This window comes from Grampus griseus, assembly GCF_964374135.1.
Source record: "Grampus griseus genome assembly, chromosome: 1".
Lineage (NCBI taxonomy): Eukaryota > Metazoa > Chordata > Mammalia > Artiodactyla > Delphinidae > Grampus > Grampus griseus.
In genome coordinates, this window is record NC_139017.1 from 115,529,152 (window position 1) to 115,553,933 (window position 24,782).

The 24,782-nt window shown below is 35.2% G+C and overlaps 2 protein-coding genes across 15 annotated transcripts in view; one reads left to right on the forward strand and one right to left on the reverse strand.

The window, feature by feature from the left end:
* Positions 1–22,327, forward strand: part of FUBP1 (far upstream element binding protein 1) — a 33,892-nt gene extending 11,565 nt beyond the window's left edge. For 4 of the 10 annotated variants that reach the window (XM_082680228.1, XM_082680230.1, XM_082680233.1 and 1 more), the window contains 13 exons: positions 321–483; positions 575–673; positions 798–899; positions 1,149–1,251; positions 1,351–1,451; positions 1,828–1,969; positions 2,597–2,757; positions 5,330–5,481; positions 5,567–5,646; positions 8,930–9,067; positions 11,072–11,146; positions 17,183–17,328; positions 17,712–18,109. In XM_082680228.1, coding sequence (XP_082536354.1) covers positions 321–483; positions 575–673; positions 798–899; positions 1,149–1,251; positions 1,351–1,451; positions 1,828–1,969; positions 2,597–2,757; positions 5,330–5,481; positions 5,567–5,646; positions 8,930–9,067; positions 11,072–11,146; positions 17,183–17,328; positions 17,712–17,720 — 1,471 coding nt within the window. In that variant the 3' untranslated portion in view covers positions 17,721–18,109. Of the gene's footprint in view, positions 1–320; positions 484–574; positions 674–797; positions 900–1,148; positions 1,252–1,350; positions 1,452–1,827; positions 1,970–2,596; positions 2,758–5,329; positions 5,482–5,566; positions 5,647–8,929; positions 9,068–11,071; positions 11,147–17,182; positions 17,329–17,711; positions 18,110–19,943; positions 19,991–20,892 lie in introns of those variants that run through there. The other 6 variants (XM_082680231.1, XM_082680232.1, XM_082680235.1 and 3 more) reach the window with 2 other exon arrangements.
* Positions 22,328–22,521: 194 nt separating this feature from the next.
* The window catches only part of NEXN (nexilin F-actin binding protein), a 58,316-nt gene continuing 56,055 nt past the window's right edge, over positions 22,522–24,782 (reverse strand). For all 5 annotated transcript variants that reach the window (XM_082680181.1, XM_082680180.1, XM_082680179.1 and 2 more), the window contains 3 exons: positions 24,187–24,372; positions 23,570–23,927; positions 22,522–23,475 (listed from right to left, as the gene is read on the reverse strand). In XM_082680181.1, coding sequence (XP_082536307.1) covers positions 23,462–23,475; positions 23,570–23,927; positions 24,187–24,372 — 558 coding nt within the window. In that variant the 3' untranslated portion in view covers positions 22,522–23,461. The remainder of the gene's footprint in view (positions 23,476–23,569; positions 23,928–24,186; positions 24,373–24,782) is intronic.

The window sequence follows — 24,782 nt, forward strand, 5'->3', positions numbered from 1 at the left end:
TTGAATGAACAAATAAATTTTAACATGTGAGTAACCAAAGTAAAGGTTTTAAAAAGTAAACACATGGTTTATTTTTGGAAGAATGAGCTTTATTCTGAGATAACTTTAGAAATAGGGTGTGTCTTGGAAATTTTGGACTGTTCTCAAAAATATTGATTATATATTGATACCTAGAAAATTTATTGTGTGGTTTCAGTCTTTGACACTCACGGCATTTTCTTTTAATTGTTAAAATTTAGTTTTAGGCCACCTTATCCTGAATTGGGATGGGAGGAGTACCTGATTATATTATTTTGTATTGGCTATTAATTTGTTAACAGATCAGCAAAACGGTTACTGGACCAGATTGTTGAAAAAGGAAGACCAGCCCCTGGCTTCCATCATGGTGATGGGCCAGGAAATGCGGTTCAAGAAATCATGATTCCAGCTAGCAAAGCAGGATTAGTCATTGGAAAGGGGGGAGAGACTATTAAACAACTTCAGGTATTTGTAAAATGATTACTTTTTGTCTGTTTTGAAGCCCGTTTCCTTCCTCTCCCCTCTTGTTAATACATCTGATTTCTGTGATTAACAGGAACGGGCTGGAGTTAAAATGGTTATGATCCAAGATGGACCTCAGAACACTGGTGCTGACAAACCTCTTAGGATTACAGGGGACCCATACAAAGTTCAAGTAAACTTAAGTTTATATTTTACAAAGAGGGATTTGGGGTGGATGGCAGAGGGGGAACACATGCATGAATAATTACAGCGTTTTGAGACACGATTCCTAAATTGGGTAATTTTTTCTACTTCAGCAAGCCAAGGAAATGGTGTTAGAATTAATTCGTGATCAAGGTGGTTTCAGAGAAGTTCGAAATGAGTATGGGTCAAGAATAGGAGGAAATGAAGGAATAGATGTAAGTAAAAATACCAATTTAGAAGTGGTTGAATGCTAGTCCATAAATAAAATAAGGCTTTTCCTGTTTTGTTTTACATAGCCTTCTCTAACATTGTACTGTCTTCCCCCTCACTTTCTACCTTACAATACAGAATGTGTACTTTGTATCTTGCCAACCTCTTTGATATAAATATAGTACTTCTATGGTTTGGGGCAGATTAATTTTTCAGGAAATGGCTTTCCTAATGCTTGGTCTTCTCTGCATAAGGTCCCCATTCCAAGATTTGCTGTTGGCATCGTAATAGGAAGAAATGGAGAGATGATTAAAAAAATACAAAATGATGCTGGTGTTCGAATTCAGTTTAAGCCAGGTGAGTACATATATTTATTTTCTAAGCGTTGGAGGCAGTTACTTTTGACACTAATTAATTTAATGCTAAATTAATCCAATTTGTTTCCTTTGTTTAAAGATGACGGAACGACACCAGATAGAATAGCACAAATAACAGGACCTCCAGACCGATGTCAACATGCTGCAGAAATTATTACAGACCTTCTCCGAAGTGTTCAGGTTTGATAGAATGTTAAATTTTCATTGTTTTGTTTCCATTTTAAAAATACTTTGCTTCATTAAATATGAAAGTCCCCCTCCATATTATTTTTATCAGAATCTGTTTGGTGATACTTCATTAATAGCTAGAAAGTTTAAATTGCTTTAAGATGAACATTTTGGAGCAGGACGGCAGCTACATAAGTGCACTGCTTTATTCACCACGGCATAAAAGGAATAAATGGTGGTGGTCATTTCTTGATTATTTGGGCCAAGGTGTGTCCCAACTTCTCTAAACTTCTCATTTAGGAAAATGAAAGTTAAGGGAAATAGATGTGTAATAATTTTACTGTGGAAAGAAGAGCATATTTCTGACTTTGTCTTTCTCCTCTTTTAGGCTGGTAATCCTGGTGGACCTGGACCTGGTGGTCGAGGAAGAGGTAGAGGTCAAGGCAACTGGAACATGGGACCACCTGGTGGACTACAGGAATTTAATTTCATTGTACCAACTGGAAAAACTGGATTAATAATAGGAAAAGGCAATGTATTTAAAACTATTACTGTGTGGTTAATAATTTAACGGTTCTGGATGCTATTTCTGTTGCTGTTGTAAATGAGTAGCAATAATTTTTTTTTGGCTGTGTTTTAGTAGAAAAGTGTTCTTACGCTGATAGTAACACCTAAAGCCTAAATGAAGGGCTTTATATGTACTTAAGTCAAGAGTGGGATTTGAATCACATTGGCTTCTAGAGAAGGGAACCAACAGTATAATTATTAGTGTAAGAAATTTTTCTTCTGACCTAGAAAGTGGTTAGTGTTTTTGTTTATTTTGCTGTTTCCTGACATGTTTTTAAATTTTTGAATTTTTAAATCATTGTGTTAGTTTATATTTACATTGCTTAGAAAAGCAATTTCTTTGAAGCAAATATTTTGATGTTATAATTCATTTTAAGGTTGGGTGCAGACATACTAAGTTATGTCTTGAAACTTAAATGTGTGAAATGCTTCATATAATTTGATTTAAAGTGTAGAATAAATGGAAACTCCTAGTAGAATATAGGCAAATGGGTTACTGTTCATACCTTCCTTCTTAATTGTGACCAGTTTTTGAATAGCTTCTCTGTATCCTTTGAATCTTTAGAGAAATTACTGTGCTTTGATTTTAGGAGGTGAAACCATAAAAAGCATAAGCCAACAGTCTGGTGCAAGAATAGAACTTCAGAGAAATCCTCCACCTAATGCAGATCCTAATATGAAGTTATTTACAATTCGTGGCACTCCACAGCAAATAGACTATGCTCGGCAACTCATAGAAGAAAAGATTGGTGTGAGTATGCTTTAAACTTCCAATTGATAGCACAGATCCTGTTAGTTAAATAAGACAGTAATTCATGGGTTCCTATAAGTGCTGTACAGAAAAATGTTAATTTCTACTCTAAAATTATAGGTCTGGTCACATAATAGAAACATACAATATAGAAGAGATTTTCCAGCGATGAAAATAACCCAGTTAATACACAGTTACAGGTGTTCAGAACCTTGTACTTGAGGGTGGGTAAATAAGAGGATAGCATTACTTGAGTTACGGTATTAGGGTTGGTGGAAGATTGTGGAATATACCTGAAGGAGACAGTTAACAGGAAGTCACTATTTATTAAGGGCTTGCTTACCCAACTTTGGTGAAGCAAAGGTGAATCAGATGCCTGCCCCCTCAGTAAAGTAGAAATCTATAAATCCTAATTCTTAGAATGGCTGACAGTCGTCTGGGGAGTTTTAAAATGTCGAGCGCTTGGGTGCTTTACACCTTGACACATATAACGTACACAGTTCTGATTCAGAATGTCTGCAGTAGGACCCAGCATCTAATTTTAGAAGGATGTTCCAGGTGATTCTGATGCATGATCAAATTTGGAAATAGTGAGGAAATAGTGCTTTACTGTGTTTATCTTAGCATGAAGAATTAACGTGAACGAGCATCTTAAATTATTAATAATAATTAGAGTATCTTAGGAAAGTTCTTCTTGATGTTTGCCATGCTGTGAATGAGGTGTTTCTCTCTGCTTGGGAAAACAAAAATAGATGTACAAAAGACACTTCAGAATACCTTATGGGGACTTCCCTGGTGGCGCAGTGGTTAAGAATCCACCTGCCAATGCAGGGGACCTGGGTTTGATCCCTGGTCCGGGAGGATCCCACATGCCGCGGAGCAACTAAGCCCGTGTGCCACAACTACTGAGTCTGCTCTCTAGAGCCCGTGAGCCATAACTACTGAGCCCACGTGCCACAACTACTGAAGCCTGTATGCCTAGAGCCCATGCTCTGCAACAAGAGAAACCACCGCAATGAGGAGCCTGCGCACCACAACGAAGAGTAGCTCCCGCTCACAGCAGCTAGAGAAAGCCCTCGTGTAGCAACGAAGACCCAACACGACCAAGATAGATAGATAGGTAGGTAGGTAGGTAGGATAGATAGACAGATTTATTTTAAAAAAAAAAGAATACTTTATAAAAATATATACAAACATAAGTTCTGTGGTATGGAGAATAAGTATAATTGTTCAAAAAAATGAAGAAAATAATTGTTGGACTCAGTAATGGCAGGAATTGATGGCAGAAAAATGAATAGTGCATCTTGGTTTTGGATTTTGCTATCATCAGCATTGCTTCTGGATTGATGGACAGACTAGATAGGTTGTTCAAGAGAAGCTCTTAAGAAGTTCTTGGACTCTTGAGTCAGGCTATTTGGGTTCAAAATACTCTGAATCATTTACTGACTGTGTGACCTTGGGGGAAGATAATTACACTCTTCTTTGCCTCTTTTTCATCTGAAAGTGAGGATAATCATACCTACCTTTTAGGGTTATAGGGATTAAATGTTTGAAGTATGTGTGTTTATCCCTTAAAAGAGTGCCTAGCACAAAGCCCTGTAAAAATGCTGCTACCTTTTTTCAGTAATCCTTTTTTTTACTATTTGGAAAGGAAAGGTTATGTATAATTGAAGTGAGGGATAATGACAGCAGTTAGAGACTTAAAGAGACAGGTTATTATGAAAGTCTTGAAGTTTGGCTTTATTGTAGTGAGAAAATTGACAACCATATATAGATTAAGCATTTTTGTCCAAATTGTCACATGGTGAGTATTAACTGCATGAAAGGAATATTTTATTTTAGAACAGTTAAATCTAGTGGTCCTTACAAGTTGGATTATCAAAGAAGAATCAACTAAGCATTGTTAATTATGATGTGGCATGAAATGGATACGAAATATCCTGATTTGTTAAATCAATTAAAAAGGGAATCTTCATGGTATTCAGAAAATTATGATAAAAAGGGTAAGGGAGGAAATGAATTAAATTATTGATTGAAATGGGGCTCAGTGACAGGAAGGCTGTGAGAAGGACTGGTTTGTTGAGTGAGAACTTGTTACATTATTGGGGAAGTATTCAATAGCCAGTTCACGATATGAGACCTAAGCAATTTGAGGACTGTATTGTCAGCATGGTTCTCTGATTACAATGTTAAGTAAATAGATGTAGAGTAGATGCAGAGAGAGAAGAGCTAGAGGTAAGAACTTGATATTTGATAAGCTTCCATGATTAAGATGATAAAGGGCTAGTAAAAGTAAAAATTGTACAAGGAAAGGGAAATAATGGAAAAGGGAATCGCCTGAAAAGAATAGAAGGTAAAGTTAATGTTTCAGTTCTTTGCTAATGCTGTTGATTTTAATTAATTTTACATGCCTTTCAGAAGTTTTGCAACATGAGTGAGGAAATGAAGAAAATCATAAATTTTAGATTGCTTGTGGTTAGGTAAAAGGGTAGAAATGGAAGGTTATTTGGCCTTTGAAATGTTTAACCATTACTGTCTTTCTGATTTTTGTTTGTCTTTTGCTTTTTTGCAGGGCCCAGTAAATCCTTTAGGGCCACCTGTACCCCATGGGCCCCATGGTGTCCCAGGCCCCCATGGGCCTCCTGGGCCCCCTGGGCCTGGAACTCCAATGGGACCATATAACCCTGCACCTTATAATCCGGGACCACCTGGCCCTGCTCCTCAGTAAGTTTTGAGTTTGGTTCTAGGCTTTTCCTCAAAGATTCTAGATTTGGGGAAACTATTTTAAAATTGATTTCTGTGTTTTCAGTGGTCCTCCAGCCCCTTATGCTCCCCAGGGGTGGGGAAATGCGTATCCACATTGGCAGCAACAGGCCCCTCCAGATCCAGGTAAAAGATGCTTATCATTTGGGTGTAATCTGTGTTTTTGTTTGCCACTCCTGTTACAGTTATAAATTTTCTAGTGTTGATTCTACATTGTGTGCATTTTCTGCACTTGTTTCACTCCTTCAGCAGAAGTGTTAGGTTCTGGTTCTACTACAGTGTATAAGACTGTTGTGAGTATGGTCTATTTTCGTAGGTCTTTTTCTACCTGCATTTGGCTTTCTCTACTTTAGAAGTGATATAGCAGAATGCTAAAAGCCAAGAGTATAGGAAGAAGTACAGTGTCTCAGGTTTTAGATGCTAGTGCCATCAAATGTATGTTAATTGTGACATCCATGAAAGAATAGTGTATATTTATTTATAAAATTGTGTGAGAGTTAGTTGGAGTGTTTAATCCTTGGGCATTAAACTTCCAAATTCTCAAATAAGATATGTAAGTTGCCTATTTTAGTATTTCTGATATAACTTCACATTAGTAAAAAGCAGGCCTGTATTAAATATCTGCATGTTGGAACTCTCAGATTAATTTAGTTAAATATTTTCTCTGTTCAGATGTGATTTTTATCTGTTACATTTTATTCTATCCTTGAATCTTTTCCCACCCTGTGGTTTTCTTTCCATCACAGTCAAAGAGCATTAATTGAAACCAGTAACTTTTATTTATGATCCCTTTTTTTTCCCTCACCTACTACATACCTCTTAGGCCTCTTTCACTGGAGTAGTTTCAAGGAAGGTACTGAATTAAGGATTCCTTTTCACACTAGTATACTTACTTTTTAGTTTAGTTTTTTTTGTGTGTGTGTGGTACGCGGGCCTCTCACTGTTGTGGCCTCTCCCGTTGCGGAGCACAGGCTCTGGCCACACAGGCTCAGCGGCCATGGCTCACGGGCCTAACCGCTCTGCGGCACGCGGGATCTTCCCAGACTGGGGCACAAACCCGCGTCCCCTGCATCAGCAGGCGGACTCTCAACCACTGTGCCACCAGGGAAGCCCTATACTTACTTTCTAAAAAACTAAAATAATATAAATGAAATTGTTTTAGTGAATTTTATTAAACATTTCTGGAGTTAAGGGTGGCCCTGTATTATAACATACCTTAATTTCATAGGAGGTATATGCTCTTTGGAACATGATGATACAACATGACAGTTACCAAATAACCACAACTCCCACACTTTAAAGAAGCTAAACTGTGTGCGCTAAGGTCTGAGTATGCAGCAACGAATTTACATTCTGTAGAAATGCGTACTTAAAATGTTAGCAGTACTGTGCTAGAAGGACTTAAGAAGGGTCAAATATGATTTATTGTATAATAGTGTTTAAAGAATGGAAGGATTTTTCTTTCCCTCTTGTAAGCTAATTGGTATGGTGTTATTAAGCAGAAGAATCCCACCACTGAAGAGATTGAGAAAATTAAGGGGCAGATTTATATTGGGTAACTTGGATCTGCAGGATTGCACCTATTTGGATGCTCTGTTTGGGTAGGTAGTATGATTGAGAGAAATGATGGGAATAAGAAGTGGTCTCTGTTTCACAGTCTCATTTTCCCACTTGGGGTAGTGGTGAAGTCATCAGTGAAAGAATTGGTTAATGAATGTGGCTTTTAGCAATGCCTTTGGGAAAGAAATAACCCATTTTGCTAAAAGATAACAGCCAGGGTTAGATATTGCTTATATGTAGAAACCAAAGTGAAATTTTCATTACTTTGTATTAAACATCCTGGTATTTAAATGTGGCCCTATATTGACAGTAAAGTCTGTATTCTCTGAATTAAAATCTGTTTCTATAAAAAAATTACTGGGTGGTTAAAGATTTATGTAGTAGTCACATACTTAGAGTGAAACAGACTTGAATAAGTCCTAGTCATAACTTAACTAATTACGGGATAGTAAGCAAGTTTTGAACCTCTCTGTATCTGTTTTCTTATCTATAAAATGATAAGATAATGAATTTAGTAAGTTCTCAGTATGTATTAGTTATATGTAATTATGAGACTGGTTTTCATATATGGTCTACACATTTTAAGAGTGTAAGTATCAATTCCTAAAAGTCGGTTTATCTCAGTTTCTCTATCTAGACGTGCTGTGTCATATTTGTATTAATTACTATACAGGTAATGATACTATGTATTGGGACACATGTATTAATTTAGAAACTTAATGGAGAGTGGCATAATGCCTTATAATTGTATCACCTTAGACATTGGATCACTCTGGGAATCCTTACCCATTTTTTCTCAAACATCACTAACCTTTGTTTTATTAGGCAGCTGAGAATTGCTGCCCATTTGGGATGAAGGCTAAATAGATTACATATAGATATAGAATCTGGTTAAGGAAATTACATCTTTCTTCAGGATATAAACTAATAAAGATATACCTATAGTATCATATGATACACGCAGTATAAAAGACAGAATCAGTAAGAGGATTTCTGTTTCAGACTGAGAAGTCTCAAACTTTTAATGCATCAGTTGATTTTTATGAAAGATGAGTGAGGGACAGTCAAGTGCAGAGGAAGCATAACATGGTGAAACGCCCAAATATGAGCATGATGACTTTTGAAAAGTACAACCAATTTACTGTGGCCAGAACTTGAGTGCTGGAAAAATATTGACAGCAGGGAGAGGAGGCTGGAAGGGAAAGTATAAGCGAGGGTGTCCAAATATCTTGTTAAATATGTTGAATGATATTCTTTACTTAAAAGCTTTAATAGTCCCTAAAGACTCCAGGAAATAAATGAATTTCAAATAGGGCAGTGACATCAAGTTTATCTTTTAGGATAATCACTGAAATATGATGAGATGAAATATGGCGAATCTTTTTCTTTTTCCAAGGTTTTTAAGTTGTCTCTTCATTGAAAACAAGATAGGACAGAGTTCATAGTTGTAAAATAATTCTTTCTTGTACAGGTTAGTCCCTAGAATTCCTTTCCTTTAGTCATCTGCCACATAAAACTGTTGTGCTTGAGGCAAAACTGTTTTAGAAAAAGAAGGGCACAGGATGGTTTGAGACAAAGCATTGGATTTGGAACCAAAAGATCTTTATTCGTATTCCAACTCTGCCAGTCACTAGTTTTCTAGGAACTAGGAAAGTTACTTAATCTCTGAGCCTAAGTTTTCTATAATAAAAGCTAATGATGACAGTAAAAATAATAGAAGAATTTGAAAGTGTCCACTTACTGTTTTTTAATGTCCAGTTAATTTGGGGGTCTATATATTTGCTAGAGAGGTGTGTGTGTGATTGATTATGGACTTTAGATACAAATATAGAACTTGTGTTTATTCTAGCTAAAACAGGAACAGATCCAAATTCAGCAGCTTGGGCTGCTTATTATGCTCACTATTATCAACAACAAGCACAGCCACCGCCTGCAGCTCCTGCCGGTGCACCAACTACAACCCAAACCAATGGACAAGGTAACTATGGTAATTAAAGAATTTATTTTCTATGTGGAAGTGAAAACCTGTGTTTGGAATTATATATAAAGTATATCGGTGTATTACCCCCAAATTTATAATATTATTTAGTTAGCAGCTTCAGTAAGCAGCCTTTGCTTTTTAAAAACAAGTTACTTTGAAATAACTGCAAACTTTCATAAAAGTTGTAAGATACATTACCAAGAACGTCCAGATAATCTAGCTGTTGATGTTTATCTTCCCCCATTTGATCCATTACTCTGTCACACGTGTCCATATCCATTATCATTAGTCTTTTTCAGAACCATTAAGACCAGGCTATAGACATAATGCCCCATTACCCTTAAATACTTCTTTCTGTATTTCTCCAAAATTAACCATCACACGGCACTCTTTAATCAACGTTGATACATCTTACTATCCCCAAGGCACAGCCGTTACTGAGATTTCACCAGTTGTTCCAACAGCTTCTCATCAATCAAGAATAATTCCTGTCTTTTTCTTTCAAAAGAGTGCAGACCTTTTTTGAGATGTTTATGGATCAACCTAGGTCCCTTCAACCTTTCCTTATTAAGATGAGGTCACAGTCAGGGTTCCTGCTTACATTATGGCAAGAATACGTCAGAAATGAATGCTGTTCTCTTAGTGCATTACAATAGGGGTCGTATAATGTGGACCTGTTTTATCTCCAGAGGTGGTGACCGTGGTCACTCAGTCATGTTGATGTCTGCCAAGATTCTATACCATAAAATCACCATTTTTCTCTTTGAAATTAATACTGTCTATAGAGTTATACTGAGATTATACCACTCTTCTGTTCTTTTTTTGGAGGGGGGCAGGACAAACAGGATAATTTTATTCTCATTTTTCCTTAAAATAAAGATACAGTAGAAGTTTTACAGTTCAATTTGATGAGATGTGATTTATAATCTTAACATTTTTTAAAAAACAAATGATAGCAAAAACAAAGAAATAGTACAAATTATAAAACTACTAGAGCAAAGAGAAAACTACCTTTCTGATCAAAACATGTACCACAGCTAAAGTTCCTTAGAAAACTTCCTAAGATTTCTAAGCTAAACTTTCTTAGGATTCTGTTCCTCATTGAAGGCCTTAGCCTTCATTGATAATAGCTGCCTGATTGAATTACAAATATGATAATTTCTCCTTTCGTCATTCATTCTGCATTTATTAGGTGGTATTTTACTATAGAAGAGGTTTCGTTTTTCTTTCTGTTTATTTCTGATGTCAGTATGGATTCCTGTTTTATTCAGTAAGTTATGTTTTTAACTTAACCAGATTGTCCTAGATTTGGTCAGTCAGGAGTAGCTTTAAGATGGCTCCTGTATCCTTTTGACATGCCTGTCATTCTTTAAGCACTTCCCTACTTTCTTGCACAATAAGATGCTTATATTGTGCTTTTTGAGCTCCAGCCCTTGAATCAGCCATTTTTCCAATGATCCCTGATTTCTTTTAGTAGATGATGATATTTAGAAAACAGTCGTGTTCATTGCTGCTGAGGTGTTACTGCTACTAGCTCCTTTCAGTGTACAGAGCTAGGAAATGGATTTATGTACATGCATATCTACATACATATAAAAATACATAAATATCCATATGTGTATGTATTTTTAAAACTGTACATTCATATTACCTGCAGTTCCATTCCAGGGTTTCAAAGTTCTTTCTAGCTTTTCCCACTTTCCATGCTTATAAATGGTGAAAGACCTGGTATCGTCAGTGTGTTTTACTTGACCATTGAATTTACTTACATGCTCAGTGTAACTACTCTTCTAAATAAATAGACCATCTTCTCTGTACACTATCTCTGTACTCCCAGAGTCCTGTGTCTTTGGCACCAGCAAGGATGCCGCTATCACACAGCACTTCTCTCCTACCCTCATTTTCCATGACAGGCTACTCCCAACTCCTCTACACAAAAAACAGAAGGAAAGGGCCAAAATTGCTTTTTAAAAACCTTAATCATAATTTTTTATGTTTTTCTTAAATAAGGAGATCAACAGAATCCAGCTCCAGCTGGACAGGTTGATTATACCAAGGCTTGGGAAGAGTACTACAAGAAAATGGGTATGTTCTACATTTCTTTTTTAATACATTTTATTTAACTGAAACGTTTAGTAAATATCACACTAAAATGTTGAAGATTTTGATAAAAAGCATGTTTGTTCCATGTTTTTATTACCTTGGACTTCTTTCATCCAATAACTTTTAAAATCTTGAGGTATAGAACTATTGAACAAGAATGCATTCCAAAATCACTGAACTTTCAGACGTATCATGGTCATTACAAATAATAATTGTTAAATTTGTGGTTAAGAAATCTTTTTATTTCTAAGTGTATTTGTCAGCCATTTACTAATTGAAGCTAAAGGTTTCCCCACTGGCACATAGGACATTGAATATTACCTATACTTTTGTCAAAGATAAGTTACATGTCAGTAACCTAAATGGCACTGGTTAAATTATAGAGCACCAAGCAAAAATTGGTTGCATGTGATATTATTTGTGCTGCAAAATAACAGATAAGAAGTAACCTACAGGGCTTCCCTGGTGGCGCAGTGGTTGAGAGTCCGCCTGCCGATGCAGGGGACACGGGTTTGTGCCCCGGTCCGGGAAGATCCCACATGCCGCGGAGCTGCTGGGCATGTGAGCCGTGGCCGCTGAGCCTGCGTGTCCAGAGCCTGTGCTTCGCGACAGGAGAGGCCACAACAGTGAGAGGCCCGCGTACCGCAAAAAAAAAAAAAGAAGTAACCTACAGTGACAGAGGAAGTTAATTACTTAAATAACATTTGCATTATGAAAAAGGAAAAACAGTCACCTAGAAGGGCTGTTTTCATTCAATAAATGTAGAGCATATACTATATGCCAAGCATAGGAATAGATACTGAGAATGTGACTGTGGGCATAACACTTAGGAGCCCTGCCCTTCTGGTTATTATATTCTAATGGAGAGTACAGTTGTCAGTCAAGTACTTTGCAAATATATTATTGCAAACTGCTGTGAATGAAAACTGTACAGTGGTCCCCCACTTTTACATGGGGGATATGTTCCAAGTCCCGTCCCCACCATGGATGCCTGAAAGTGCGGATAGTACTGAACCTTATTTGTACTGTGCTTTTTACCTATATGTACATAACTATGATAAAGTTTATGAGTTAGGTACAGTAAGAGAGTAACAACATTAATAGAACAGTTACAACAGTATATTGAATGAAAGTTACATGAATGTGATCTCTCTCTCAAAATACCTTGTACAAATTTAATGCCTTTTCCATCTTAACTAAGCAGCTAATCACGTACCGTTGCTGTAACCTGCATATTGAGGTGGGACAGCAAAACTTGGATGAATTTCTTTTTCCTCTACCACAATTTCACAGAAGATTTGTTCTTACATAGATCTTAGCGACCTCAGTCAGCATACGATTTTTTTCTTTCCTTATTAAATGGAGAACTTCTAACTTTTTCACTTAAAGGAAAAGGCGTCTCTTTGTCCTATCCAAATTGCCAACATCACTATTCTTGGACTTCAGGGCCATTATTAAGTAAAATAAGGGTTACTTGGACACATAAGCACTGCAGTACCAGGACAGTCAATCTTTTAAGCAAGATGGCTGCTGAGTGACTAACTGGTGGGATATGCTAGACAAAGGAACAGTATGAGATTTCATCATGCTCCTCAGGATGGTGCGCAATCTAAAACTTACGAATTGTTCATTTAATATTTTCAGGCTACGGTTGACCACAGGTCACTTCACTGCAGAAAGCAAAACCGTGGATGGGATTCTTTCTGTTCACTGACACTTAGATGTGCACATTGGAAAACAGGTCACACGACTACAAAGTGGTGGAACCAGACTTTGAACTCTTAAGAGAGTCTAAGTCCCAAGCCTGTCTCCTGAATTTGCATTTTTCAGGAACCATTTCAAACCTGATGTTATACTTCCGGACAGACCGGGTTTTTTTCAGATGCTTATTCTCAGTCATTCAAAATTAACACACTTACACCATAGCCAGTTGTCACAAACAGAAGCTAATAAGATAAACTTGCTCATTCTTTACTGATACAGAAAGTATCTATAGGTGATAGTTTTGTCATAAGGTACAGTCTACTTGTGATTCTTAACGTAAATTTCAGTGTTCTTTGCCATAACACCATGTTTGAAGATCCTCCTAACCCCCACCTTCTTTTCACTTGAATGTTTTTCTGTAGCAGCACAATGATAAGCTATTAATTTTATGAGCTAAGTGAACTGGTTGAGTGATTTCCCCCTTACATGTAAATCTTAAATAATGTTAGGTTGTCAGGTCTTTAATGATAGCTACAAGGTCCATATATTTTTCCTGTATATAAGTCTTTTTTTGTTTTTTGTTTTGTAAAGGACTGATTGCTTAACTACTTTGATTTCTTCTAGGTGCATTGCTTGTCCTTAAGATCTTTTTAGGATAACTACAAATAAGAAACCTTAAAGCATCAGACTAATCAGTTCAATCTTTTGATGTTTTTAAATGGAAGGGAAAGAAAGGGGTAATAAAATATCAGGGAGAGAGAAAGATCTTTATCTCTAAGTCAAACTCCCTTATTTGGGAAGATGGAGTTTTACTCTTCCAAGTGGCATAGGTAGGATTTCCTAGGACTCTGGATGTCCTGATTTCTTTTTTTTTTTTTTCTTTTTTGTGTATCTATTGCAGTTTTTGGGTTTGCTGTTCCCATGAGGTTTGTTGTTTTTTTTTTCCCCACACACACGCACTGTATTTTATTTTTACAAGAGATAAATAAACTGACACCAAGCATTGTAAATGGATGACCACAACAAAAGCAACAATGATTACAATTATCAAACACAAAACACACTCATACTATGTCATAATACTGACATTCAGTCCAGTAAGGATGTCCTGATTTCTAATCCAGTGCCCCCGTCACCAAACGAGGGAGACTGTCTCAGCTTTTGAAGCCATTTCAGCTTTTTCGTTAAGAACAGAAAATCCCCACTAACACTGTAGATTTGTCAGCTTGCTTATTAATAAAAGTCTGTTGAGGGCTTCCCTGGTGACGCAGTGGTTGAGAGTCCGCCTGCGGATGCAGGGGATACGGGTTCGTGCCCCAGTCCGGGAAAATCCCACATGCTGCGGAGCGACTGGGCCCGTGAGCCATGGCCGCTGAGCCTGCGTGTCTGGAGCCTGTGCTCAACAACGGGAGAGGCCACAACAGTGAGAGGCCCGCTTACCGCAAAAAAAAAAGTGTTGAAACAGATGAGTTTTTTAAATTAGTTTTGTTTTCTGAAACAATTGTAAATTCCCTAGATTAGCATGAAGAGAACTTAAGAGAGAAGTTCTTAAAGATGAGATTCTGGAGGATTAAAGATGGAAACTTTAAGGAATTCATATCGCTGTCCTATACGGAATGACAGCAGTCTAGATGTGGGTGCTTTTGAAGCTAGAATGAAGGGAACTTTTGTAAAAAAGTAAACACCCTAAAGAGAAATAGGGTTTCAGAATAGAGACAGGCAGTTTCTATTTGGAGGAAAGTAAATGAAGGCATTTTGGGATAAGTTTGACTTGAGGCAGAGTCCCTTTTAATGTTAAGCACTGATATGGTGGACTCTGAACCCTTAGCATATGGTACCTAGCCTAAAAGAGCCAGGCGAGAGTGGTTGTGGGAAAGATGCAGGTGTGTGGAGAAATAACTGAGGGTGAAATCAAGCAAAACTGTCGCTTGGGCTGTAATAGAATGTTACATATGAACTCTAGGACAAGTCTTATCTCTTGAATGAAATGAAATTAAGACTTTATACATTGTAAAGTTACATGTAATTGTTAAGTATTGTTCTTCTAAATTATCTCATATCAAAACAATTTTTGAAACTGAGGAGAAGAATAAAGGGAACAAGTTAAGGACATGGCTTTCCAAAGGGCAAGAGATTAGGGGAAGAGCCAAAACATAAATAGATTAGGTAGGAACAGTTCTTTTCCTGCTTTCACCTGGGCAAAAAGAATGACATTTGCCCTTCACATAGGAGTGGAATGAGTTTTTCTGTGGACGCTTTCAAGATTGGAATGTCAAATGCTGATGACTTACTTAACCAACTGTTTATTTTTCTTAGAGTCTAACATGTTTACTTTTAGCTTTCCACAGGGATATTTGAGTTTGGGATGGGGGGTGTTTTTCAGGGAACTTTTGAGTTTGATGAATTTTCTTGATATGTCTCCCTGATATTGTTATTTTTTTGCCTCTAAAATATGAGTATCTCTTAACAATGAGGTTTAGTTCCATTTGTAAACCTGAAGTGGAAAGTGTTGCTGTCTTAAATAAGTTTGGCTTCAAGTCAGCAAGTTTTCAAGTGTGCAGTTTGTAAGAAAATGTTGTATGGTTTTATTACTATTGGTACCAAGATATTTGGCAGTTGTTTAAATACTGAAACTGGTTTTAGATTTACTTGAATTGTGTCTCATAAGATCAAAATGTTAGACTCACTTCCTCTTTGAAAAGAGTATGGAAAACAAAGTGTGAGAATTTTGTTTACAGTATATGGGATTTCTCTGTGCTGTTGCCCATATAAGTAGGGGGGAGTTTCTTGCATTTTTTAAGTTAGTCACAAATCTTAAATTTTTATTTACTCAGTTGCTTTTATTCTTTGGCCAATTTTGTGATGGTGAATAGACCACTTTCTAAAACTATAAAGTTGCCTTTTTGGCAACATCTAACAGACAAAAACAGCTTTCTGCCAGTATTTTTTGTCTAGCTGTAATAATTTTATAAAAGATAAATTACAAACTAAATAAATTTTTTTTTCAAATAAAGGAGTTAAATAGGGAAACTCAGGTTCTCTTTCTCTCCAACTTTTTGTTTCAAATTTTTTTATACCTTCAGAAAATTGGAAAAATAGTACAGCGAACACCCATGTTTATATTTCCTATCCAGATTGACCATTTTCAAAAAGTTTGCAACATGTACTTTGTATGTATACTTTTTTTGGTGCCTGAGCCATTTCAAAGTAAGTTGCCAACTGTTGCTCTAAATAAATTTTCAATAATATCAACATATTTAAGTTTCCCTGGTTGTCAGAAAAAGTGTCTTTTGTAGCTATTTGTGTGTTGGGGGGGGGGAGCTTGTTTTTGTTTTTTAAATCCAGAGACCATTCAAGGTTCATGCATCGCATTTGAGTATGTCTCTTTAGTCTCTTAATTCCAGAAAGTCACCTAGAAGAACGTACTTGTGCAAGCTGTTGGAGCTTTGTGTTTCATTGATTTTGCTTCTTAGAACCTCTTCAGTAGTGATTATTCTTTATGTCCTTCATCAAGATATTTTTAATAAAATTGTGTTGTAATTTGGACACAGCATATTAAAACTTTAAATGTCATATTAAAAGATATCTTGAAGATTAGTGTTTATACATGTAGTTTATAGGTTACTTATCAGGAAACAAAGATGTTGGCCAGATCTTAAAATAATGAAGTCTTTAAATAATAGCTTTTAAGTGGGTTTTTTTCCCCCCAAAATGTTTTTTTCTCCATTGAAGATTTACATTTTATTTAAAATTTGTAGTGTAACAAATCCAAATGGATAAGAAAACAAAAGAAAAAAAATAGTGGGCCATCCATTCCTCCCAGCATCACCACTGGGGAACCGTGGACCGCTGTTCCAGACTGAATTTAGAGCATTAATTCTGTAATTGAATCGAGATTATGCCTAAATGTTTACCTATCTTAGTTAAAAGTATGTGGATGGCTTTGTTTTTTATTAATAGTGATGCTCTAGAACTAAAAGTTACGATTAGTATAAGGCAAAAAGAAAATAAAAGAGCATTTAGATTTTTTTTTTTTAATTACAGAGTAGTTTTCTGACACTAATGAATATTTAAAATAAAACAGGAGCAATTCTGACCCTCTGTGCTTTTGTTTTTATAACCTGTACTTACAGTGGATATAATTTTGTATTAAAATTTAGGGGGTTTTTTTTAGGTCAACAAGGGCAGACACAAGATTATTCAAAGGCTTGGGAGGAATATTACAAGAAGCAAGGTATTGTTTTTATTAGAACTGAGATTCTTTGGGGCTTTTAGTTGTGGTTACAGCAACAAAGTTGTTTTGTTTTCTCAAAGGTCAAGCAGTTCCTGCCCCTACTGGTGCTCCACCAGGTGGTCAGCCAGATTATAGTGCAGCCTGGGCTGAGTACTATAGACAACAAGCAGCCTACTACGCCCAGACAAGTCCCCAGGGAATGCCACAGCATCCTCCAGCACCTCAGGTATAATAAATTTGCTAATGTGTTGATTTCAACTCCAGTCCTGTTTTCTGCATGTTTACTGTTGTCTGGGATTATGTTTGCCTTTTAAATTTTTATCAGGCAAAGTATAACTAAATGAAGTACTGTGGTATATTGTTTGGGTTTTTTTGTTTGTTTGTTTGTTTTTTACAATGCTTTCTGGCATCTGAGTGCTAGATATCTCTATAATGCCTTTGATTTTAAAAATAAATTTTTTTCCCCCAGGGATTTGCAAATCATGCAAGAAGCCACCACCATTTATATTAACCAGTTTTTCTTTCTTAAAGGATTCACTCCTGAGTTAGCTCCATTTAAAGGATTTTCTTTAACTTTTTGTGTATTTCTTATGTATCTCTTCTGCACAGGGCCAATAATAAGAAGTGGACAATACAGTATTTGCTTCATTGTGTGGGGGAAAAAAACCTTTGTTAAATATATGGATGCAGACGGCTTGATGAAGATCTTAATTTTGTTTTTGGTTTAAAATAGTGTTTTTTCTTTCTTTCTTTCTTTCTTTTTTTTCTTTTTTTTTTTTGAAAATGTACAAAATATCTATCACTACTGATAGGAGGTTAATATTTCTGTGTAGAAATGAAAATTGGTTTGTTTTTAGTATTTAGTGTAGATGTACACATTCCAGCAAATGTATTTGCAACTATTATGTGGTCAATGCTTTGTGATATAAATGTACTTTTTTCAATGTATACTTTCACTTTTAAAATGCCTGTTTTGTGCTTTACAATAAATGATATGAAACCTCCTGTGTCGGTAAGTTGGATATGTGGGTATTTAAAGGATTCATAATTTCTTAGCAATGATAAATTAAGATACATATACACAAATATATAAGCTTTCCCCATGAAATATTAATTTGAGTTTTTAAACACTGGCATGTTTTTTTCCCCCTTGCAGTATAGTAGTAGATTGGAGGATCTTTTCCATTTATTGTATTTGGCTGTTTCAGCACAAGTAATCCTGATATCTTCATTTTTTTCCCCTTCTGTTTGATTAAAAACTGCATGTGTGTACAGTGATCTTTTGGCATACTTCCATTGCATTAACAGTGAAATTTCCTTTTATACATGACCACTGTTTCAGACCTGTACTGCTGCTATAACAGTTAACCTTTCTGTTTTTAATTTGATAATTACTTGATTTCCAAGACTGTTTCAGTTTTCGGATAGTGAATATGAGTAGTCTATAATAAGAACAGTTTTTTCATGTAAAGCAGCTCTTGCAAATGTATACAATATTAGAGTGTTTCTTTCTAAATTTAGGGTAGAAAAAGTAGTAGTGTGCAAAAAGTATAGCTACAGTGCATCTGCCATTGAAACATTATTGGGGTATGAAAATGTTCAAGTTTTTTTTTTCTTTTTTTTCTTTTTGCAGTATAGATAAGCTTTGTTTTGTAAATGCACAAGTCCAATCATTGAATCAACTTAATTTTTTTATGTACTTAAAATCATTTTATTACTCTATAACACTCATGCTGAAGTTCTGATATTTTGTTGAAATCCATTGTTTTACTCTTTGCATATTTGTTGGCTCTTTGCATATTAATATATTAGACTACATGCAAATACAGTCTGTCTTGCCATTGTCTGTTGAAGTGCAGGTTTGATCCAGCCAGTATAGAACTAGCTCTGTAGGGGTGAGGAGGACTGTGCTGTGTATCATCCTTGATTGTGTTCCTTCAAGGAGCATTGCACTGTAAGTACATCAGAATGACAAATTGATGAACTGCAACAGTATCTTTTTGTCAATGTTCCACATAATGCAAATGCCATACTTTGTGTGAATATTATGTTGGAATACAGTGCTTATATCTTGGAAAACCATAACTGCTTCTTAATTTAACGTAGAATAATTCATAGGTCTGTATTTTTTTTTAAAGTGAGCTTAATGGGTAAGTATTTTTGATATGCTTTAGCTATAGCTAAAGAAAACTGATCATTAACAAAGTTGAATAGTATTACTCATTGGTGCTCCTAAAATATATTGTTTTTCAGTGTAAAACATGCATATCTTATATATTAATATGAAAGACTTGAAATGTATCAGACAGAGTGGTTTTCAGTTTGCAAATATTAAGCAATGTAGTGGTTTTAACACCATTTCCTATATATATATATATACTAGTTCTTTCATTGGTGGGGGAGCACCATTTGCTGTTCTGAATATACTATAAAGAAAGATGTGCAAGGACATAAATGTTGAGATTACTTATAGGGTAGAAAATAGCAGTACAGTTCATTGTAGATGTTTTGAAATGTTGTTTGCCTGTTTTATAGAACCTAGAGTGACTTCCCTTACCCTTATTTAGATATGGATATGTAGTTCTAGCTTCAAGTTTAATAGTTAAGGAGTTATCTGTTATCTTTAAGAGTAGGGTATTGATGTGAACAGTTTCAGTATTTTGCATGATACTGTTTTATAGATGAACTTTTAGGAAAGTGGTACATTTATTAATTAAACTGAAGAGATAGTTCAGTTGGATTCAATATCATAACTCACAAATTGGAGGCTGTTGATTTTGATTCATTTAAGGTTTAAAATCTTTATTAATTGCAAACAGTGCAATTATTTATACTTCACAGTGCCTTCCCAGACCTTCCACCTTAGGTTCTGCTGCAAAAAGCAACAGGTAAGCACAACCTAAGGACATATATAAATAAATATTTCAGTACATTAATGTTGTCCCTGTGAGGTTTTTGTGGTTGTGTATTCAAAAGCAATCTGCTACTGCTTCCCCAAAGTGTATTTTGTTATTTATGCTACCATTTCAGTGGAAAGTCTTTAAGTTGTTCAAACAACTGTTTACATTTCTGGGTAATGTTTTTTATTTTAATTTTTTAAATTAAAATGGGAAAAAATGATGAGTAGATTGCTGCTGTAATTAAACTACATCCGAACTTTTCCCAAATATAGAAGAATTGTTAAAATTTTAAAAAGGACAGTTACATAGTTTTCAGGATTTAGGAAATCATTTGGTCAGACACTTCAACAGCCTTCACAATCTGTTTATGATTGACAAGACATTTTCTTTGCCCTCCAAAGCTATGGAGTCTTTATTTTTTTTCTTATTCTTGAACTGTAGTAATTCAGTAAGGACATTATGGGTCAAGAATTTCATTATGACTTTTTTTTTTAGACAATTCAGTTTTCATAACTTTTTTATATACACTGAAAAAGGAAAAAATTATAAGAAATACTGGCAGTAAGTTTTGGTAAAGGCATGTGCATCAGTGAAATGTTAACTGTATAGCAAATAACCTTTCATAATCTGTATAGCAACCAATATTTTTCTGGTTTATAATACTTTAATAACTGACGCTGCATTTTATTTTTTGCCAGTTTAAAATGTTTGTGTGTTCTTATAGATGATTTTAACTGGTACATATTTTGAGTTAAGATGAATGTATTAAAGCAGCATCATATCAGTTTTGTTTATTCGATTTCTAAAATGTGCTGATCCTTTTAAAACTCCTGCTTATCTTTGCAACAAAGAAAAATATTCAAAAATACTGCCTTCATTTTCACACACAGTGCTGAAGATGCTGCAAGCACCAAATCATAGCTCATAAAATCAGGTCCTGAGATAGTTACCCATAAGAGGAATCCTTTGAGTGTATGCCATTGGTGAGCCGATGAGCATGGACCATAGAAGGGCTCAATGTAGAAGGTAAAATTGGCAAATCATAATTGAGAAAAATGAAATGTTTTCCCATACATAATATATGGTATAGGGTGTAATGTACCTGCTTTGATCACTTTTCATTTTAAAGTGCTATATTCACTTGATCTTAAATGTTCCATGAACTGTTAAATTTTGAAAGTCATGTAGTTATTGCACCACATTTATGTGTGTGTATGTGTGTTTTAATAGTCAATGATAGGTATGTTAAGATTGATATTAAGGAGCTCTTTGAACCTTAAGAGCCTGTCAAGTTTTGGTTAGTTGTAGTTTGCATTTTTATAAAACAAAATACATATGAATGCTAATAGATATTGGGGCATTGTTTCTATCTCATGAGAATTTTTTTTTATTCATTATCATAAGCCTTCACTGATACTGCAAGTATTTTTTAAATGGCGCTAATCTTAACCTTGAAATAAATGGAAAGCAGAAAAGGTGAGCCAGTTGATTTGAATGCAATGGATGTTAGGAGTGGTAGAAAGAATGTTTAGCTTGAAATTGATTTATTTTATTTAGCACTTAAACTTGACAATGTGTTTTTGTTTTTAAGATTTCTTAGTGTGGTAGTACTTAGAATTCTTATGGTTTGATGTTTCTTTTAGAAATGGGAAGTATACTTTCATTTTTAATTAATGAAAATGGTTTTAATACTAAAACTAGTGGTTTAATACTAGTTGTTTATGAGCATTGTAAAATACATCCTTAGACAGATACCTTAGTAGTTAATTACAGGAGTGGGTTTGGGTAGGAGTGAACAGAGTACCTTAAGAGGGAAATAGAAATGTATTCAAAGTGATAACATTTGTTTGAATACTCTGCCAGGAGAACCACTTCTGCCTGCAAAGTTATGTTGTCTAGAATAAGGTTGTAGAAATTACTAATTAATGAAGATGTCTTTATTTTCTGAAAATTCTGCCTCACTTTAAAATGTATTTTAACAATACCTAGTTAAAGATAATTTTGACTCTGAAAATAACCTTAGTTTTTGTTTAGTCACGTGAGTTTTCTTGCCACAGTAAACTTTTGAGGGATTTTTTTAAATTGGTGCTTTTAAGAAAGCAAATAAGTCCCAGGATTTTATTTTCTTCAGTGATACCCCTATAGAAACTCTTAAATGTATTTGCACATATATATATATTTTTTCTTATGCATGCTCAATGCATTTTCGTCCTGAGAAAAGTGTTCTCTACAGAAACTACCCGTGTAAAAAGAAGATTGGCTTAAAATGGCTACTGTGATGGGAACAGTGTCTTAGGGAGATGCAGCTTGGACTTGAGGTAAATTGAATACTTTACAAACTGTGGTTTAGAGTTTGCTTTAATACCATTGTATGTAAAAGGGTACATGATTGCTGTAATTTTGTATTGATCATGGTTTCCTCAATAAAAAAATAAATGTACATTGGTGAATATTATAAGGGAATGTTCGTCTTTTTTCTAAAATACTGAAAGACTTTTTTTTAAATACAGAAGTGACTTTATTATGGGTTTACATTGTAAAATAAAATTGTCTTCCAGACAATTAAAATATAAAACAACTTGATTAGTACATGGTTGCTAATTATTTACAAACTCACTTTAAAAACTCAAAATTGAAGATTGTGCCATTTTCCCCTAAATCTAATTCTAGATCTTGAAATCTTTGATTATGTTGAAATTGTTTTCTCCTGCATGAACTATTAATACAAAGTTTTCTCATTAAAATATAATTTGTTCAGGCAAGGTCACAACATAAATTTGCTTTTATAAGCTTGAATATATATCACACACATTTGAAAAGTACGTTTGATATTCTCAACACTCAGAACTCTGTATTAGGCAGTGGTTTCCATCACATTTGCTCTGGCAGTTGTTTCTTAAAAGTCTTCAGTTTTTTTGTTTTCTCCACACACAGGGAGAAATGACACCCCTACCCCCTCATATCTCTGCTTCAGAAAGACTCTGAAACTACAACAACCAAAATGATAAACTACTGAGGAAAAAAGCCCACTCAAATTGATAGGTTCCAAATTCCTTAACTCAGCTATTTCAGACTAATTTTAGGTGTGCATAGCTCATAAGTGTTATTCTTTCATGCAAAATATGTCCGATTTATGGTTTTTTTTAAACATCATTGCTGTAAACATGGGAAATACGCAGCCTTTGTATGGGTTCTGATAGAAATAATTGAGTAAATTTCCCACTTGGCCTTATTAAATTACACACCAACGTATACTGCGTAATGTGAATCTGGTGCTCATTTGAAAAGGAAGGAGGTACTTTTCAGACGAGCTTGTGTTGTGAAGACTGTTGGGGAAAGGAATGAGGAGTCAGCATAGTGGCACTTCCAGTTTCCTTTTCTGGCCCCGCCACAGAAAGGATGGATGCAGTAAGAAAGTCGGAGAGAGAGGGTGTGTGTTCCAGGGAGAGGGAAGGGGACCTAGTAGTCGTCAGCTAAAAAAGAGAGAAGAAAAGTGATTTTTTTTTTAAAGGAAAACATTTTTAAATAGAATAAAAGTTCTAGATTCAAAGAGTGATTAATTCTTACTTTCAATGGTAAGAATGCAGGTACTAGCTGCAGAGCCTTTATTGTTCACTGCTTTACACATATACTCTCCTTCATCTTCTGGGAAAGTTTCTGGTAAATAAAGACAGTAAGTTTCTCCTCTTTCAATATATTGATAGTCTTCTCCATCCTGCAATATTTCTCCTTCAAACCACCATGTAATTTCTGGTTTGGGTTCTCCTGTTACTTTAACAGTAAATCTAACTGGCTCACTGTCTACAACCGATGTGTTTTTTAGAGGCTTCTTAAACCACGGAGCTCCTGATCTGGTTTCCGCTTCATCTTCAATGGTGGAGCCATTCATGTTGCTACCCTCTTCTTCCTCCTCCTCTTCTCTTTTCTATAATAAAATAAGTGCATTCAAGTTGGCATTTATACTGTAGTACTATTTTCAGGACAGTGGTTTAGTAATAGAATTTGGAGGTAAATATATTTTTCCCCCCAAAGTAAAGAACGTGTAAGTATGCTTACTACAAAGTATTTTATAAAACATTTCAATTACTTGAAAACTATTAAAATTTTTTTTAATACCTCTTCATAAAACTTCATTGTCTTTAAAAGGTCATCTTTGGAAAATAAAGGAAATATAAGCCTGGTACCTTTTGTAGTGCTGCATCAATTTCCTTTTGTTCAAACTGCATGCGTAATAACTTTTGCTCTTCAATTCTTCTTTGTTCTTCTTCTTCTCTTGCCTTAGCCATTCGTTCAAATCTAGCTTTCATATTCACTTTATGAGTAAATGGAGCCTCACTTTTTTTTGCAGGCTTGATATCAACATCTTCTTCCTTTACAAAAATGGGCCAAGAATAAGAATTGTTGTCTAAAAACGAACAAGAACTGAGATGTTAATAGTTCTGAAGATGTCTAGGCACAAAATAATTAACATGTTTGGTTATGCCTATTTGCCACACTGCAGACATGGACATTTTCACTATCCCCCAATTTGGGAAAGATGAAAGTTTCATTTGTGAACTATTTTCTTAACTATTGGAATCCTTTTCTCCCAGTGTAAAGATCATACATTATCTCTGGAGTCCTGGTGTATTTATTTGCCCAACCAAATCTCAGTGCTTGTTGATAATGAGTAACAGAAAAGGGTGAGGGTATGATGCATTGTTAACAATTATTAAAATACTTCCTTCTCGTTAGAGTCTCCATATCACTCTTCACCCTACTACATAATACAGAAATGTAA